Below are 17,855 nucleotides of genomic sequence, written 5' to 3'. Positions count from 1 at the left end.
AACGCTAACGCTAACGTGACATGGATGCGTTCCAGGTCTCAATGGATTAAATGGCCACGTTAAATGGTTGCATTCAAAGTGGAAAAATGAACAAATAATGCAAAATAGTCCTTCACAGAAACTTCCATATTTTTGGACAATAATGGCAGTGTTTGTTTGTTTTTTCCCTAAGGAACTGTGATTTATTATTTCTTTCCTTTTCACTAAAGTTTAACTTTGACTTTGGTAATGTCATTGACACAGTGTGCTCTATAATACCATTAAAACAAGCCTGGAGGAATGTCTTTGGAATCTCATGTATAAATACAAAATGTTACATTTATTGTTGGCTTGCTTGCACCCTCAGAGCATAACAGTGTGGACCCTTCACTGTCTGAGATGTGTTCACAATGCTGAGCAAGCACTATTCTAACTAGTACACTGTAAAATCCTATAAGAGTTATGTTATGATTGAGTGTAAAAAAAAATATATAATTTAAATTGACACTCAGGATTTTGCAGTGTGCAATGCATGCATAAAAAGCACACAGTATACATTATACAAGGATACAATATCTTCAGGCCAACAACATCACCCTGTACAACAATTTTGATTGTTGTACATGTGCTTTATAAATAAACTAAAGCTTGTTTTATGCCCAAATAAAATGGTATCATTTATGCATGACACATGGGTGCATGTATGCATGACTGTTATGTGTACCTTAAAATTCTATATAGCAATGTGGTTTAACCCATTTTGACCTGAGATCAGATTCTAAAAATGTCTTCTACATCCTGACAGTTTTCTGAAAAAGCTATGTTTCTATGTCAGTGGTTCTTCGATTTAAAAAAAATAGCAGACCTACAAGCTCGTAGCGCGCCACTCGGTGGCGCGCTATGAGCTTGTAGATCTGCTATTTTTCAATAGCTAAAGCATAACATAATGCTAACACCAAAAGGGGTTCCCGCCCAAAATGGGTTAAGCATGAATGACATCACACAGCGGTGCAATCAAGATTTTGATTGACATTGATGCAGTTATATAATTTACCTGATGTAGATGTACTCTATCTGATATATAAATCTTGCTTTCATTTGTGTTACTTACACAAATAGAATCACCCTGACTGTAGTACTGTATGTCACACGGGATCCTGTTGTAGCCATGATACTGCATAGAAAGTTTGTATAGAAAGAAGTGGTCAATAATATTACGTGTTCTCATTATGACTATTTTGAAGTGCTGGATATACAAGGAAGTCGCAGCCTCTTGAATGAGACATTGTATAATGTTCAGTGACACAGTATAAATTAAGGCTGTGTCTGTACACGTGTTTGAACTATACACACGTATGCTTATCCCATTCAGGCCTGACGTCGAAATTTAAAAAAAAAAAGTTTTCTAAATCATGACAATTTTCGGAAAGATTTGAGGCACATTTTAACGATTTTTCAAAAATAGCAGATCTACAAGTTCATAGCGCGCCACTCGGTGGCGCGCTATGAGCTTGTAGATCTGCTATTTTTCAATAGCTAAATTATAACATAATGTTTAAAACACCAAAAGGGGTTCCCGCCCAAAATGGGTTAATGGTTAATGTGGTTAAACGCTAACGTGACATGGATGCGTTCCAGGTCTCAATGGGTTAAGCTATGCCCCATTGGTGCACGAGGAGCTGGCGCATATCTTGAGACGAGGGAAAATGTTCAAGTTGGCTTCTCAAGCCACTCACAAGCGCCACTTAGAATCTGCATTTCTAAAGCATTAAAGTCTCCTGTAATTATAGCACAGCAATCACAAGGCATGCCAGAATGTGCGAACACGTACGATAGAGAACGGGGGTGGCAGAGACTTCACAAGTTTGAACAGGTGTTATTGAAGTATAAGGTACATTTCGTACATGCTGGATAAATGTACCACTTCACATTAGTGCAATGATTCTATCAATTATAGGCTGAACTTGACACTCTGTAACCTCAAGTATCTTTCCCTGTTCGGTTAATGTGTTTTTTTTTTTACCGTCTAAATCTGTGTCGGATCGATCAATGTCAGGTGCACTGAAAAGAAAATGGCTTGGCCATCGGCATACTTGGCAGCATGGTATATGATTGAACTATAAAAGTGGAAATTACTATAAAATGTTGCAGGCTTTTGAATGCTCTTAACTCAGTCTCAGCTTCTTCCAGAATTGGTGCAGTCACAGTGTACTTACCTAAGGCATGCATAGGCTTAGTGGAGTTTAAGTTATACTCTGCTAGTACAACTATTTTATTCTTTAAGGGCAGAAGTGTCCTGAAATATGCTACAATGATTTAGCTGCAGGTACGTACGTGGGTCTATTGATTAAGAATGTACACTATTCCAGAGTTTAGCTAGGACAAAAGATTTACTGTAATTATTTCTGCTCTGCATTTATAAATACTACTGCTGCTATACTCCTAGTAGTCCATCAACAATCTTCGATAGCTATATTGACTGGAAGGTTAAACCTGAAGAACAAACCATACCATACCTCTTAAGTGGATATAAGGGCAGTAAGAGTTTAGTACATCTATAAAACAACAAACTATATGCAGTAATGTTATATGATGTCTCACTGGATTGTCCAGAGGCACTGTTGATGGGATGGCAACAATAGATAAACTGTAGACACAATGATGAACTTAAAGGATGGCATTGATGGTTGGCAGTCGGCCCATCCCTTTTTTTTTGGAATGGCACTGGGTCAGGAAATACGCCTAGAGTGGCTGTCAGGTAGCTGCAGAGTCCTGGTTTGATCACTGGCTCCTGACTGTGTCCTTGAGCAATTCACTCCAAGCTAGTTGGTGCCTTGAATGGCTTCCTCTGCCATTGGTGTGTGAATGTGTACTGCAAATTGTGCTGTGTTTGAATGGGTGAATGTAAAATATTGCACTTTGTAAAGTGTGTTTTAGTGGTTGGAAGACTTGATTATGTGCTGTATGAAAATGCAGCCCATTTACCACCAAATAATATATCTCAGAAACTACTCGCTGGATTGCCATGGAATTTGCTGTGCACCTTCATGCTCCACCGAGGATGTGACTCCATGGCCTTTCCTCTAGTGCCACTCTTCTCTTAAAGTCGTTTAAGACGAGAAGCGAGTGACGCAGGCGTTCTCGCCTGGATCAGCGACGCACGCGTCTGCTCACCACAAAATCCAGGTCTAGTCCCCCGCGGGCGCACTCTGCACAAACAAGCACGCGTGCGACAATTCCATGGGACCGCGCTCGCTTGCGTCAACGCACCTCAACTTCTCCACGTGTCCAGGCGCTTCCTGTCTGAAACGACCTTTAGGCAGATTGCAGGATGAAACCTACTGATTTTGGTCACCCCACTACTTTATTTGAGCACCTGCTACAGTGGTTATACAGGGGTTAGGTTTAGAATATACTGTATACCCCAACGTGCACGCACGCATGCACGCAGAAAATTGTCTCTTTGCCTGTTCACCGTTGTTTTCTTGACAGTTTTTAAAGTTCCAAAATCATGCAGTATGAAGCGACATGCAACCGAAAAACTTTCCACTATGTTCAGTGCCATTGAAACTCTATTCTATCTATCTGTTTGGGACAGAAGGGCTGCCTCTCGAGTCTCAACTCATCCGTTTAGACAGAGGGGGAAAAGCAGCAACAGTCTCGAGCAGTAGATTTCTGTCTGTTCTGGAGGCGCCGGCAAGACAGACTGTCCTCTAGCTGGCAGTATACAGTTACACGTAGAACACAATGCCACACAATGCCAACAAAGTGCTCCGTTCCCATTAAAAACCATTGAAACTCTGTTTTTCCTAATAAGAGAGGATTTAAGTGGTTAACATTATGGTTACCATCCATGGAATTCATTCAGTTAGTAACTCTGGGCCACAGTCTAACGTCATCGATCCAGCTGGGCAGCTCCCCATGCTGTCACTGGCTGTCAGTTTGGCGTCTTTGTTTTTCACAAGCGAGTGTAGCCACCTGTGGCTCAAGTTAGTTACAGTTGGGTGCCACCGATATTGTCCCTTATCATTTGACCCATTTAGACCTGACCTCAAAAATCCTTCTAAATCCTCCAGTTTTCTGAAATAAATATTTTCACGATTTTTCAAAAATAGCAGACCTACAAGCTCGTAGCGCGCCACTCGGTGGCGCGCTATGAGCTTGTAGATCTGCTATTTTTCAATAGCTAAATTATAACAATGTTTAAAACACCAAAAGGGGTTCCCGCCCAAAATGGGTTAACTGTCCTTTTGCGCAGATCACGCAAACCTCAGCAAAAAGAAAAGGACAATATCGATGGCCTCCAACTGTAAGTTAGTAAAGAAAAACAACAGGCAAAGGGAGGTAAAGCAAGCAGGTGCACACCTCACACTCGGTCAGCAGGGAGTGTTGGGCGGGAGGAGGAGGACGACGACGAAGGCTCTACGTCCTCCTGGGGTGGGGTGGGGTGGGGGGGTCCTCACAGACAGGTGTGTCAGTAGGATACAACAGCAGGGACAGGACAATTAACACAGGAATGTTTGTGGGGAGGAATGAATTGGCATGACAACTAAATTGGGAGAAAAAGTAAATAAATAAATACAAAACACCCTTCAGCTCCTCAGTGTGCAGCTACTGTACAGTATGTGTATGCAGTGCACTGCTCTGGCCAGTGGTCTGAATACTGTGAGACTGGGAGCTTGTAATGGTGTTTCTCCTGCTCTTTAGAGGGATCGGCTGTCAGCAGGAGCCAGGTGAAACAGTTTGTTTGGCTTGCCACTCAATGGACACGTTTCATTGGCACCTCGCTGGAGGTCAGCAGTAACTGACAGCCAAAGCCACAGGGGTCAGGCCTGCTACCCAGCTCTTACTGCAGAGTGGATTACACTCTAGGTGGGGCAGATGGGCTGAGCTGGTGGCTTTTGAGGGGAAGCTAAGATTATGGCCCTGTGGCCGGGATCTCCAGAGAACTGAGAAATGGACCACAGCGCTGCACAGATTCACAGATCCAGATTCAGAAACTCCTTGTGTTTAACATGTCTTCTGATTTTACTTAATTCTTTAGCCTAGCTACTTTGACTAATGGAGACAAGTAGATGTGCATGGCACTACATGTAGCTCATTAAAGCAAATAGCATGCCATGGTGGATCTACTTTAAAGTAGATGAATATTGTAAAGGAGCTTTCTTCAAGGAAATGAAGAACAGAAATGAGAAAGTAGGTTGTTTATTAAATGTTGTTTTTTGTTACTGCCCAGGGACAGAGATTAGAGAGCACGACTCTAATGGACTATTTTCACTTCAGCTTCACTCGCCACGAGCAAAATATATGTATTTCTTTTCTGTTTTCAGAGAAGAAACACATATATTTTCAACTCCTACCTTTCTCCCCAGTTCTGCCACATGCATGTCCTCCTATCCTCAGCCTTCCTCTCCTATCACGGCCAGACAGAATGACCTGAGTGCATCAAGGACAACGTGAAGCATAGCAGCATAGCAGCTAGAGAGACACTGAGCAGTTCTTTACAGGCGTCACCTACTCAGGATAAGAGGCTGCTAGCTTTACCATGCATTACCTACAATAGTGTCTCACAGCAAGCATACAATCACTGGATACGGTAGAATGGTAGATGAACTAACTAGACGCAGGCTGGCTTTCCTAAGGTGACTTTAAAGGTCTGGTGACATTTTCTTTTGTTTTTTTGTTTGTTTTGTTTTCTGACCTAAATTGCACCCAAAAAACCTGAACTTTTAACAGTCAGTCGATTTTCTTTGGTCTGGGGTTTTCTGAATAATTAGCCTCACAAAGTGGTCCACAGGCAAACTGATTTGCCTGTGGACGGTGATGTCATCAGAATCACAATCTGGATCTATCCATTTAATACTTTTCATTGTTTGAGAAATGCATTTTCTTAAATGGATAGATACAGTTCTTGATTCTGATGACATCCGTCTACAGGCAAATCAGTTTGCCTGTGGACCACTTTTTGAGGACAATTATTCAGAAAACCCCAGACCACAGAAAATCTACTGAACGTTCAAAGTTAAAAATAAAAAAATAATAATAATAATAATAATAAAAAAATAAAAAGAAATACAAAGAATTGTCATCAGACGTCTCGGTTACTGTCTGGCATTGGGGCCTGATATAGCAGGCTCAGGGACAGTGTCTATCCCCTGGGCCATAATGGCTGCAACATACTCCAAATGAAGCCACACTTTTTTCAGCTTCAGTGGGGCTTGTCGAACCAAACAGAGTTCTTAGAGGACAAAACTATTTTATACTGGCAACTGCTTAGTTCTGAGTTGTGAAAACGTTAAACCTTGCCCACTCAATATTCTGCCTAGCAACAGCAAGAGTGCAGGCTCATGTTGTCTACACTTTTGTCACAATTGTCAAATTTGTCACAGAGGTTTTTCCGTTTCTTGTGACAGGTTGTGGGGAGGGGAGCTTTGTAAAGACATGTTGAGATGACACATCGTCTTCTAACATGGGGAGTTGAGTCCTGAGATGACACATCGTCTTCTAACATGGGGAGTTGAGTCCTGAGATGACACATGGTCTTCTAACATGGGGAGTTGAGTCCTGAGATGACACATCGTCTTCTAACATGGGGAGTTGAGTCCTGAGATGACACATGGTCTTCTAACATGGGGAGTTGAGTCCTGAGATGACACATGGTCTTCTAACATGGGGAGTTGAGTCCTGAGATGACACATGGTCTTCTAACATGGGGAGTTGAGTCCTGAGATGACACATGGTCTTCTAACATGGGGAGTTGAGTCCTGAGATGACACATCGTCTTCTAACATGGGGAGTTGAGTCCTGCTTATAGAGCGTCGCAGTCCCGCCCCCCTCGAGAGACCCGGAAAAGAAATCCCCGCGGACAAAGCCAACTCTTGTCGTGACAACAAACACCATTTTTTCGGGCTGAACAAATAATTAGAAAGAAGAAAACGGGTTACAACACTTTTTTTGTTGTTTTTCTTCTTTGTAATTGTTTGGTCCAAAATATTGTGTTTGTTGTCATGATTTGTCACGACAAGAGTTGGCTTTGTACGACGCTTATAAGGTCTTTAAATAAACACGTTTTGAAATGTCTATGGGAAAAATGCATTGGGAACTATTTCCTGGGCCTGGTGTCGTCATGAAAGGGGGCGGGACTGCGACGCTCTATACCCCCCATACTTGAGTGAAAGATGGACTGGGGCGAGAGCAAATTCTGGGGTGGAACAACGGCTCCACATATTTATAGACATTATTGCCAAAACATCTTGACATCAATGATGTTTTTTTGAGTGGTGTACTGTAAACCACTCCTACAACTGGCTTTGTTAGTTTACGTGTCTGTCTGTCTGTCTGTCTGTTTGTTCGTACCAAAAAATGAGCATGGTTGATGCTGATTGGTTGATGCTGATTTCATTACGTCAGACATTACGTCAGACCACAGCTGATCAGGCTATATAATACCTTACACCACTCAGTTCACACGGGTGTTATTTTTAAGTCTGCAATCAATGTCAGCTGCCAGTGATGTTTGTTCTCTTTGTCCACATAAATACAATAATTCACTCGATAGTAGATTGCAGACCTCTTGTCAAGACCTAAAAATCTGATGGAATCACTAAGAGAAACATCAAGGATTCAACAAAATCAATATAATCATCTGGGGAACAAGAATGTGCACAGCAAATGTTATCATTTTTTTAGGCCTACATAATCACAGATGGGCAAAACATAACATCCTTGGGGGAGGTTATTATTGTAGTTCTTTTTTTTCTTCTTAGTTATGTATATGTATTTATTATTGTGTGTGTGCGCGCGTGCGTGCGCACGTGTGCATGGGTGTGTGTGTGTGTGTGTGCATGTGAGGTAGTATACATTGAAACTGTCTTATGCCTACTCCTGCCTATGGACATATGCAACTCAAAATTAGCAAAAAAAGACTGCGGGACATAATTGTATGCATCACACCTAAAACTAAAGGTGACTCTACAATACATATGGCATAACCCAAGCATTCGCCGAACCGATACCTCGCTTTGGTCCCTATGCTCGATTGCTTTGTTGAGCTTAAAAAATAATAATAAAACGTCTCTTAAAGAGATATTTTTATATGACCGAATCAAATCAAAAAGGGATTCATTTCAATATTCTGTGTGCTAAGCAGTGGATTGTGTCCAAACTCAACAGCCACATTGGGGATCACTGTCTTATATAACACAGCGGTCAGTGTTCAGTCATGCTGGCAGTGTATTGTTTCAGCAGAAATAAATGGCGCAAACTTCATTGCTCAAGTGTTCTAAATCTGCCTGAAAGCAAGCATCTAAATGAGCATAATATCCAGATTTCAGAACAGACTCATAAGGATGGTCCCAGACGTCCATGCCCATTTCTCTCATTTGCCTCCCGTTGCAGTGTTTGTTTAATCCATTGAGACCTGGAACGCATCCATGTCACGTTAGCGTTTAACCACATTAACCATTAACCCATTTTGGGGCGGGAACCCCTTTTGGTGTTTTAAACATTGTTATAATTTAGCTATTGAAAAATAGCAGATCTACAAGCTCATAGCGCGCCACCGAGTGGCGCGCTATGAACTTGTAGGTCTGCTATTTTTGAAAAATCGTTAAAATGTGCCTCAAATCTTTCCGAAAATTGTCATGATTTTCGACGTCAGGCCTGAATGGGTTAATGCCTGCTGATCACACCCACGCCTCATAGTGAATGCATGGGTATGGCAGACTTATGCATCCCCAGAGCCCTATTATCAGCTCTATGCTGCTATTCATCTTAATAACTATAAGTAGGTTGATGAGGCAAGGTATATCCATTTAGCTCTTACTGGCCATGTTCCGCCTGACTGTTACTGCCGAAGCGTTGATCCCGTAACCATATTCACACAGTGGCCATTTCGCTCTTACGACATACCTCACCCCACCCCCTCCATCTTGCACAATGCATATACAGTTGGGTGCCACCGATATTGTCCCTTATCATTTGACCCATTTAGGCCTGACCTCAAAATTAAAAAAAATCCTCCAGTTTTCTGAAATAAATATTTTCACGATTTTTCAAAAATAGCAGACCTACAAGCTCGTAGCGCGCCACTCGGTGGCGCGCTATGAGCTTGTAGATCTGCTATTTTTCAATAGCTAAATTATAACATAATGTTTAAAACACCAAAAGGGGTTCCCGCCCAAAATGGGTTAACTGTCCTTTTGCGCAGATCACGCAAAAGAAAAGGACAATATCGATGGCCTCCAACTGTAGTGTCACTCCACCACCATCTCTGAACCACTCTCACAAATCCAAACCTCTGGTTGGTGTAAATGTCTAACGTCCAGGTAGGGTAGTTAGCGTAAAAGACCATGCTCCAGGAGGATAGAGAATAGCTGACAGCTGTATTGGTGCAATGTAATATAGGCCTAGTGTGGTAAGCATTATATATAAACTAGAGGCCCCCATTATTCATTTCAATCCTGAAGTTGTTCAGGAGGACCCGGAAAAACGCTCTACTTCCGCATTCTTCTTTTTTTTATTTTTATTTTTTTAAAGATATTTTTTTTGCGGCTTACGCCTTTTATTGGTTTTTGAAGGGACAGACAGTAGGCTGACAGGAAACGGGAGAGAGATGGGGGAAGACATGCAGTAAAGGCCGTGTCGGGCTCGGGAGTCGAACCCGCGGCACACTGCGACTGGATTACCAGTCGGGTGCCCAGACGGTTACGCCACCGCCTGGGCTCCGTGTTAAATGAAATCCCAGCTGCGCGGGGTTTACTAGTTCTACATGCACGGGCAAAAAAACGTCCGGCTGCTGTTCCAGCTTTGGCCAGTAGAGTGGGGCGGCTTCAACGTTGGCTAATCCGCTCTGGTGGCTTGGCGGTAAGCCTGGAGATTTCTGATCAGTGCTGGCCTTAAGAGCTCCCTGCTAATCAAAGCTAGTTTTCATTAAACAGTGCTCAGTGTTTAACAGCACATCACCCCTCCTCCTCTCTTTCTTCATCTATCTCTCTATCTCTGTGCCTCTCTCTATCTTCCATCAATTCCCGCCCTGTGGCCACAGCCCTTGTTTTCTCTGTCCTTGTGCAAATGGCCAGTATAATCCTTGGTCTAAGTGCCTTGGCCTGTCACTCCACATTTGCACTAAGCATCTTTCCTTCTCTCATCTCCTTTGGACTAATTGCATTGTAATAAGCAATTACAGCTCTATTTATGCCCACTAGAGCTGAGATTGGACCACTTTTCTAAAAGGGCAATGAGGGAACGGAACCAGGCCAGTGGCCTTCCTCCTCAACTTGTAGCCAGACAAGAGAAATTACTGTTCCTATTCTCTCTCTCTCTCTCTCTCTCTCTCTCTCTCTCTCTCTCTCTCTCTCTCTCTCTCTCTCTCTCTGTGTAATACTTCTTTACTCTACTGCACACTGTGTCTAGCATGTGTTCTGTCTTGCGTAGATGTCTAAAACAAAGCCCCGCCCAAAGCCGATTGTGTAGTAGGTTGATGCTTTGTGAGTAAAATGCAAATAAGCAGGAGCAGTGCTTGTGTTTGCATGTGCGTGTGCGTGTGCGTGTGCGCGTGCGTGTGCGCGTGCGTGTGTGTCTGTCTCCCTACTTTTGATCATGTGGCACTGCATTGACAGAAGCTCTCTGCTTCCTTGTGAACCAGGCCACTGTTGCATCTGAATGCCTGTAATTATACCTTTCTTGCCAGAATGAAAGCAATTGTTGCTCCTACAACAAAGTTATGTGGGCTTTTTCTACATACCAAATACTATCCAATTATTTTTGATACCTCTGCTGGCGAACACCCATGGCCAGAGCTCATTGTGTCCTTGCCTGTTTATGTAAGTTCCATATTTGTGGATGCGATATCTCATTCTTAGGAATGTCCTGCAGTGAATTTAATGACATCTGGCACAACCTTGCCAAAGGGTGAAGGTGAAGGATGAACTAATTAACTAACTAAAAAAAATAATTTTGATTATCAAAGGTTATGGTCATTGTGACTTCACAAAACGTGTCATGTCAATGTAGTAAAAATACACTTCAAAGTCTTCACAACATACAAGTCTGGGGAGACACGGATGTAAATTCAACAGTTTGGCACGCGTGTACAGAGGTGTGGCAGTGTATTTCTTGTTTTTAGGTGCAAGAAATTACATCAAAATACATGTGAGAACGCCATGTTTGTGGCTTTTTGTACGTGAGGTGATGAGTGCAATGAGGACAAGCACTTGTCCTGTGTGTGTGTGTGTGTGTGTGCGTGTGTGCGACGGCGTGCGTGCGTGCGTGCGTGCGTGCGTGTGTGCGTGCGTGTGTCAGGGGCATGATAAAATACAGAGGTGAATACTAATTCTAAATTGAAGAGCTGAAGAGTATAAAATAGTGTTGTTGCAGGGAGTTCGTGACGGGGTGTGCCGTGTGTGGGGGTAAGCTAAACTTGGCAATTTAATAAGTTGTTTATTAATATATTATGTTGCGTCCACAATACAGAATAAAGGCTATAGGCACTAAGCACTAGGCAGTGTGCAAACCCACCAACTGTGCTCCATTTCAAACTGGTCAACCGGCCGGTTGACCAGTTCTGCATACCTATTCTGGGCAAGTCATGCCGAGCATTTGCTGAATATCTGTATATCTACAAGCTCACGACAGCTTGTAGATTGATGTTTCCCTGCAAAGAGATTTGGTGTAGAGAGATAAAGGAGGGCGCCAAATTGACCGCTGCAGGATACCAGTCAAGTATCAGAGCCACATTAATACATTTCATAAGCTAATATAATAATTGACTGTGTTTTTTTTTAATATAAGGAAACAAGGGCAGAGACCCAATATGTTGGACAAAGCACACGGGAGGTATTTCCTTTTAAGATATTGGGGTTGTTGTGAGTTGAAGCTGAGGCTGAGGGAACAAAGGGGAGAACGGAGTGATGGAGGAAGTCAGCTGTGCTCTAAGAATAGATATTCTTTCTCCAGCAATGTTTTCCAGTGTACATTTCCAGGGAAAACTAATAGTTGCTTCTGTCACCATGTGCTCTTGCATTTGCCATGCTACTGCAAACATAATCAAAAGAAAATATTTGGAAGCACAGGAGCGGCAACATTTCCCCCATGTAACCGTAAACTAGAAGTGAAACCTCAACATCTACATAAATGCGTTATAAATTGTATAATTTCCGCTCTGCACTGCTTCGCCACATAAAAAAGAAGAAAATAATCTGCCCTTTTATCCTGCTGGTGCAGCTAATAGTCTTTCAGGCTTGTGTCAGTGGTGTGCGTTCTGTAGACTGATTTGTTGTTGAAAGTGTGATACTGGATCTTCTCTTCCATGGGTTGTGTTTGTTGCTACACTACGGATAGTACTTGTTCACAAATAATGAGAAGCTGCTTTGTTAGTTGCAGGCTCTGTTTTGTCTTTTTCCTGAGCGGTATGGAAGCCTTTGCTCAAGTAGATGCACATTTGTATAGTAGAGGTGCATTGCTCACATATCTCAATTATCACCCGTAGGAAAGTCACACTTATGTTTACACACACGCACACTCACGCGTGCACGCGCGCCGCTGTCGCGCACATATGCTGGCACACGTGCACACACAATTTGTTTTCCAAAGCAAATTCTCAGTGTTAATTTAACTCTGGGAGTGTAGAAATGGAGCCTCGCAAGACCATTATTTGTGTAATCACTTGCAGTGGTGCAGTACAGTGAGGCAGCCTGGGCTATTAATCTCTTTGATAATAACCAGCCTCGTGTAACCTGATAAACTGCAGAGGATGTTGTGTCATTTTATTACTGGGTGATTCAGTGGGTAACTTAAGGTTAGAGAGCTTGCTTCCATGTAGTTTGTTGTGTGTAAAATGACATTCTACATGCATCATCGAGATTAGTTATTTTTAACTCTCGCTCGCCTCATTTTGCAAACTTGGATGGCACTGAGGTTTCACATCTGTTCTTCTGTTTAATTATCTTTTAATTTAGTTTCGCCAATTTCAGATGAGCTGGATGATCTTGCATTTACCTAGGGTAGGTACCCTCACAAATAAACATGCAGTAATCCTGGCCTCGATCTTGCTATAGGATTATTAATAAGTAGAGACGCAATGATGCATCATGCGACAGTTATTTTTCTTTACAAAATTGTGATGATTCAAGTCGGTTAATTGAAATTAGTCGCAGTGTTCTTTTTTATTCTTTGGGTGCCAAAGACGAGATGTCTTTTTTTTTGGGAGCCAAATATGAGAAAGACGGGGGGGGGGGGGGGGGGGGGGGGGGGGGGGAAGGGCGAGTTCTCTGACAGAAGCCTTTTAGAGAGACAGAATCCACTCAATTACCTGGCAATAGTATAATAGTGATGCTTATTAGAATAAGTTAGGCTCTGCTACATGGTCAGTCCAGGTGGTGACTGGTGATGTGCGTAACCAAGAAGCCGTCAAAATTTAAACAAAACATATTTCTTGTTCACGATATGGAAAAGTGATTTACAACACCTCCTAACTCAAATGTGCCATTGATGTCTCTGTTTTGTTAGTATTCATCCCTGCCTTATGGCTTCATCTTTTTCTCATACAGCCATGGTCCTAGTCTTCCTGGATGCAAAGTCCTTTATAATGTCTTTAAAGTCCATTTGTTTACTGAGTTCAAATCACGATCAGTAGTAAGTATTTCCAGGTAATTGAGTCTCTCCTGTATCGAGGAGTGGAAGCTGTTCTTTGTTATTTTCAGTCTAATGAAGGATCTCTTTCCTCCTGCCAGTTACTGGTAAAGTGCAAAATATCATCAGTGAAATTGAAATGTCACCAGCTTGTCTTGGATAGTAACATTTGCTGGGAGCAGCTTTCTGAGGTGACTGAAAAGTTGGTCATTGCATTTTTATTGCTGTCTAAAGTCCTCGCCAGCTCCCCTTTTTTTGTCCTTTCTGTTCTGGCATCCTGATTTACGTACAGGTCCTGGCGTAGCAATACAATTCATTCCGACATTAGTTAATATTGTAGATCAGTAAATATGTCAGGTCCATGCCGACCCCCTTTTCAGGATCAGGGTTTTCGTATTGAAATGAAATTATTTTGCTAAATCAACATCACATTAAATATGTATTCTGTTGTTTTATGTATAATAAAACCCTAGAGCAGTAAACAGATGTAGGACATACATTTTAGTACATATAGGTCCTAGAGATGCTGCATCTGTGATAATGCAGTGTGAAACAGGCATGTTGGAAGGCAATTTGGAAATCACAAGGAGCCTATTATGCAGCAGGTAGTGGATGGAACCGTAGCTTTGTAAGGATATTATTATTCTGCGACCACTGCTGTGCTGAAAGTACCTGAGATCTCAGAAAGACCAAAAATGACCAAACTTGGCAGATTATGTCTAAAGTATTTGCCGCTGCTCAGATGATGAAATCCATGTCAATTGGCCAAAACATCAAGCGACTTGATGTTTTGGCCTGTAACCTCGGATCCGTCGGGCATCTACGAGATTTTCTTCCATCTAGAATTTTATCCAAATCTGTTTGCTTCTCCTACAAAGCAATATACATCAAATTGGGTACATTGTACTGTAGCAAACTGGACCAAGTGTGAAATAAGTTATTTTCAACTTCATTTTTGTTATTTCATATTTCAAATTATAAATTTTTAAATTTTCTGTTTAAATTTACATAATATTCCATAAATCAAAATTGTCTGAAGCTTTTGTAACTAAACAAGCTAGTGTTTAGTGCTAGTGCTAGCACACGCACGCACGCACGCACATACACACGCACGCACACACACGCAGACCAACCCTCTTGCGGTGTTCCCACTCTCCGAGTTTGATTCAAGAGCAAAATGATGGCCATTTCAAAGTCTTTGATCCCTTGGGTTTGAAGGTGCACAATACTTTTGAATGAAAACATAATGCAATGTTTTCCTCTCACTCTTTCCAGATGGTCACGAGAACAAAGAAGATTTTTGTGGGAGGACTGTCGGCCAACACAGTAGTGGAAGATGTGAAGCAGTATTTTGAACAGTTTGGGAAGGTAAGAACTTATTTCTGTGCTCTTTTTGTGCGAGTACAATTGGGTGCAATGTGCTCTCTCTCACACACACACACACACACACACACACACACACACACACACACACACACACACACACACACACACACACACACACACACACACATACACACACACACACACACACACACACACACACACACACACACACACACACACACACACACACACACACACACACACACACACACTCATTTGCTTATTCACTGACTCACTCACCCACACAAACATATACTGTATACCTTAAGGACACATGGACACCCAACCCATACACAAATACTGCCGCACACACAGACAGAAAATCACACGAACGCACGCAGGCACGCACACACACACGCACGCACGCACGCACGCACGCACACAGGAAATCAGTCATGCACATTCACACACACATGGGGCTCTATTTTCGTCCATGCTAAACCCCTTATCGCTAAACTCCTTTGCCTTTTTTACTATTTTGGAGAAAAAAAATGAATAGTTAAAATAGCCAATCTACAAGCTCACAACATGTTGATGTAGATCAGCTAGTTGAACTATTCAAAAAATGTTTTCAAAATAGTAAAAAAGGCAAAGAAGTTTAGCGATAAGGGGTTTAGCATGGACGAAAATAGAGCCCCATGGTCTTCATAATGGTGTAATGGTAACGTAATCACCCGCTGTGTGCTGAGATTCATTTTTCTTGTGTCATATTCTGTATTCGCCCAAGGTCACCTTCAGTTGATGCACTCCCCATAACACATCCGCACTTGACCTTGACGTTAATCACGGCATGGAGGACGGATTTTCCACTGGAGCATAAGCTCTAGTAAATTAATAGAACCAATTATTTTGCCTTCAAAGCTAATATGCAGTCTCTCTCTCTCTCTCTCTCTCTCTCTCTCTCTCTCTGTCTGAGAAGAATTCCCCATAGCTGGGCATTCTGGGTTCCTTTTTTATTTGCTGAAAGGCACTCTAATAACAACTTTGCACTTTATAAAATGGATTCATTCATTTTTCTCCCCACTTACATTGCTTAGTTATAGTCAGGATCCCTCCATCCGTGTCCGTAGATGTGGAAAGCTTTGGACCGGTCTACTGTAGTCTCCAGTTAATCACGACTTGTGAGCTGCAGAAAAAATAAAACAACGAGCAGATACTGAGCACATTTCCACGGTGTCTACTGGAAAATACTTGAAATACATTTTGAATTGATTGAATGGCATAATTGACTTGATTATGCCAAATTGTGTCTTCTTTTTTTTTTGCCCCATCCTTAGGAATCCTCCTACTTAGCAGGGAACAAACAAACAAATCAGGGTGATTAAATGAAAGATCTGTGTGTGTGTGTGTGTGTGTGTGTGTGTGTGTGTGTGTGTGTGTGTGCGTGTGCGTGTGTGTGTGTGTGAGACTGTGTGAGTGACTGTGAGTGACTGAGTGACTGTGTGAGTGAGTGTGCATGTGCGTGCGTTCGTGTGTGCGCATGCTATACTGCTCTTAAGCCTGTATATCTGTGTTGATGTGGGTGCATCTGTGTGTTTTTCACGTGTCAGAGTGCCTCCCCACCAGAAAGGACATATCTCTCTCTCTCTGTGTCTCTGTCCTTGTCAGACACATTGCAGGATTTATTAAATCGCTGCCTGTCTCGTCTGAGAAACCTACCATTATCATCATGATAGACACGATATCCTGCAGACCCACCAGACCAATTAAATTGTGTTTCTTCACCACAGAATGTTGTTGCTGGTGGAGTGTATAGTCAGGATCAATAGATTCAGCATGAATAGATTGGGTCAATGGGTGGTGGCAGGGTGTCTTTGGATGTACAGTGGAAAGAACGTCAGTGCAGGCGTGATGATGATGATATTTATACTTCATTGATCCCCAAAGGTCTGTGTGCATGTGTGTGGCCATGACTGTTCCTCCTGCACTACTATAAAATCCTCCACTCGTAACCCTTTAACGTGTCCATATCGGTTACATTTGTACACTCTCTGAGTTTACAGCGCGGCAGGGGAACTCTTCTTCGGTTGCCTGTGTTGTTATTTCTGTTACATTACGTCGAGGTAGCATCAGCCAATTAGCAGCAGGATGCGGTCTACTACAGACGGCAGTGGCTGGAGGTCACGAGGGAGACATCTGCTGTGGTCACAAGTGGGTCACAGATCCAACAGCACCTATCCTCTCGTGCCCTCCTTCATCCCTCCCTCCCCTCGTATCTCTCCTTCTGTGAGATAACATTTGTTGCGGAGTGGCTGACAGCTCGCGTCTGCGTCAGTCCATGCAGCCGTCACCGCGGTCAGGGACACGGCACATGTCCAGTGTTGCCAGATTGTGTGAGAGAGAAATGAGCAATCGGGTCTATGAAAACAAGCCCCAAAACGACTAAGGAACTAGGCTATTTGAAAATAGCTGATCTACAAGCTCACAATGCGTCGTGATGCGACACGTTGTGAGCTTGTAGATCTTCTATTTAACACAAATCTGGTATGGGGTTCCCTGGCACAAAAGATTTGTAGATGTACGGTCCTTTGGACAAAATACATCCTTTGGTGCTCCTAAGCTCAAAGTCGCTTATAATAAGCACTAAGCAGACATGGCAACACTGCACATGTCCACAGCTGGCACAACTTCAGAGAAGCCACTCAACAGTCAGAGCCACTTTGGTGTCTGCGACAGTGACACTTTGGTGTCTGCGACAGTGACCACTTTGGTGCCTGCGACAGTGCACGCCGAAGCAGCGTGCCTTTAAAGTGACACTGCGACAGTCAAGAGGAGAGAGGCTGAAGTGCGGCCGTTTGTGGCTGATTAGCATGCGTCTCAGTCAGAGCCCCTCAACCAACGCCCTCTCCTCTCTGCTCGCC

The 17,855-nt window shown here is 42.7% G+C and overlaps 1 protein-coding gene across 10 annotated transcripts in view; it reads left to right on the top strand.

Moving 5' to 3' along the window:
- Positions 1-17,855, top strand: part of LOC306928533 (RNA-binding protein Musashi homolog 2) — a 324,724-nt gene that overhangs the window by 68,803 nt on the left and 238,066 nt on the right. For all 10 annotated transcript variants that reach the window (XM_079508745.1, XM_079508740.1, XM_079508741.1 and 7 more), the window contains one exon: positions 14,884-14,976. In XM_079508745.1, the coding sequence (XP_079364871.1) occupies positions 14,884-14,976 (93 nt within the window). The remainder of the gene's footprint in view (positions 1-14,883; positions 14,977-17,855) is intronic.

This window comes from Electrona antarctica (genome assembly GCF_951216825.1).
Source record: "Electrona antarctica genome assembly, chromosome: 8".
In the NCBI taxonomy this organism is placed as follows: domain Eukaryota; kingdom Metazoa; phylum Chordata; class Actinopteri; order Myctophiformes; family Myctophidae; genus Electrona; species Electrona antarctica.
This window is presented reverse-complemented; position numbering and strand designations above follow the sequence as displayed.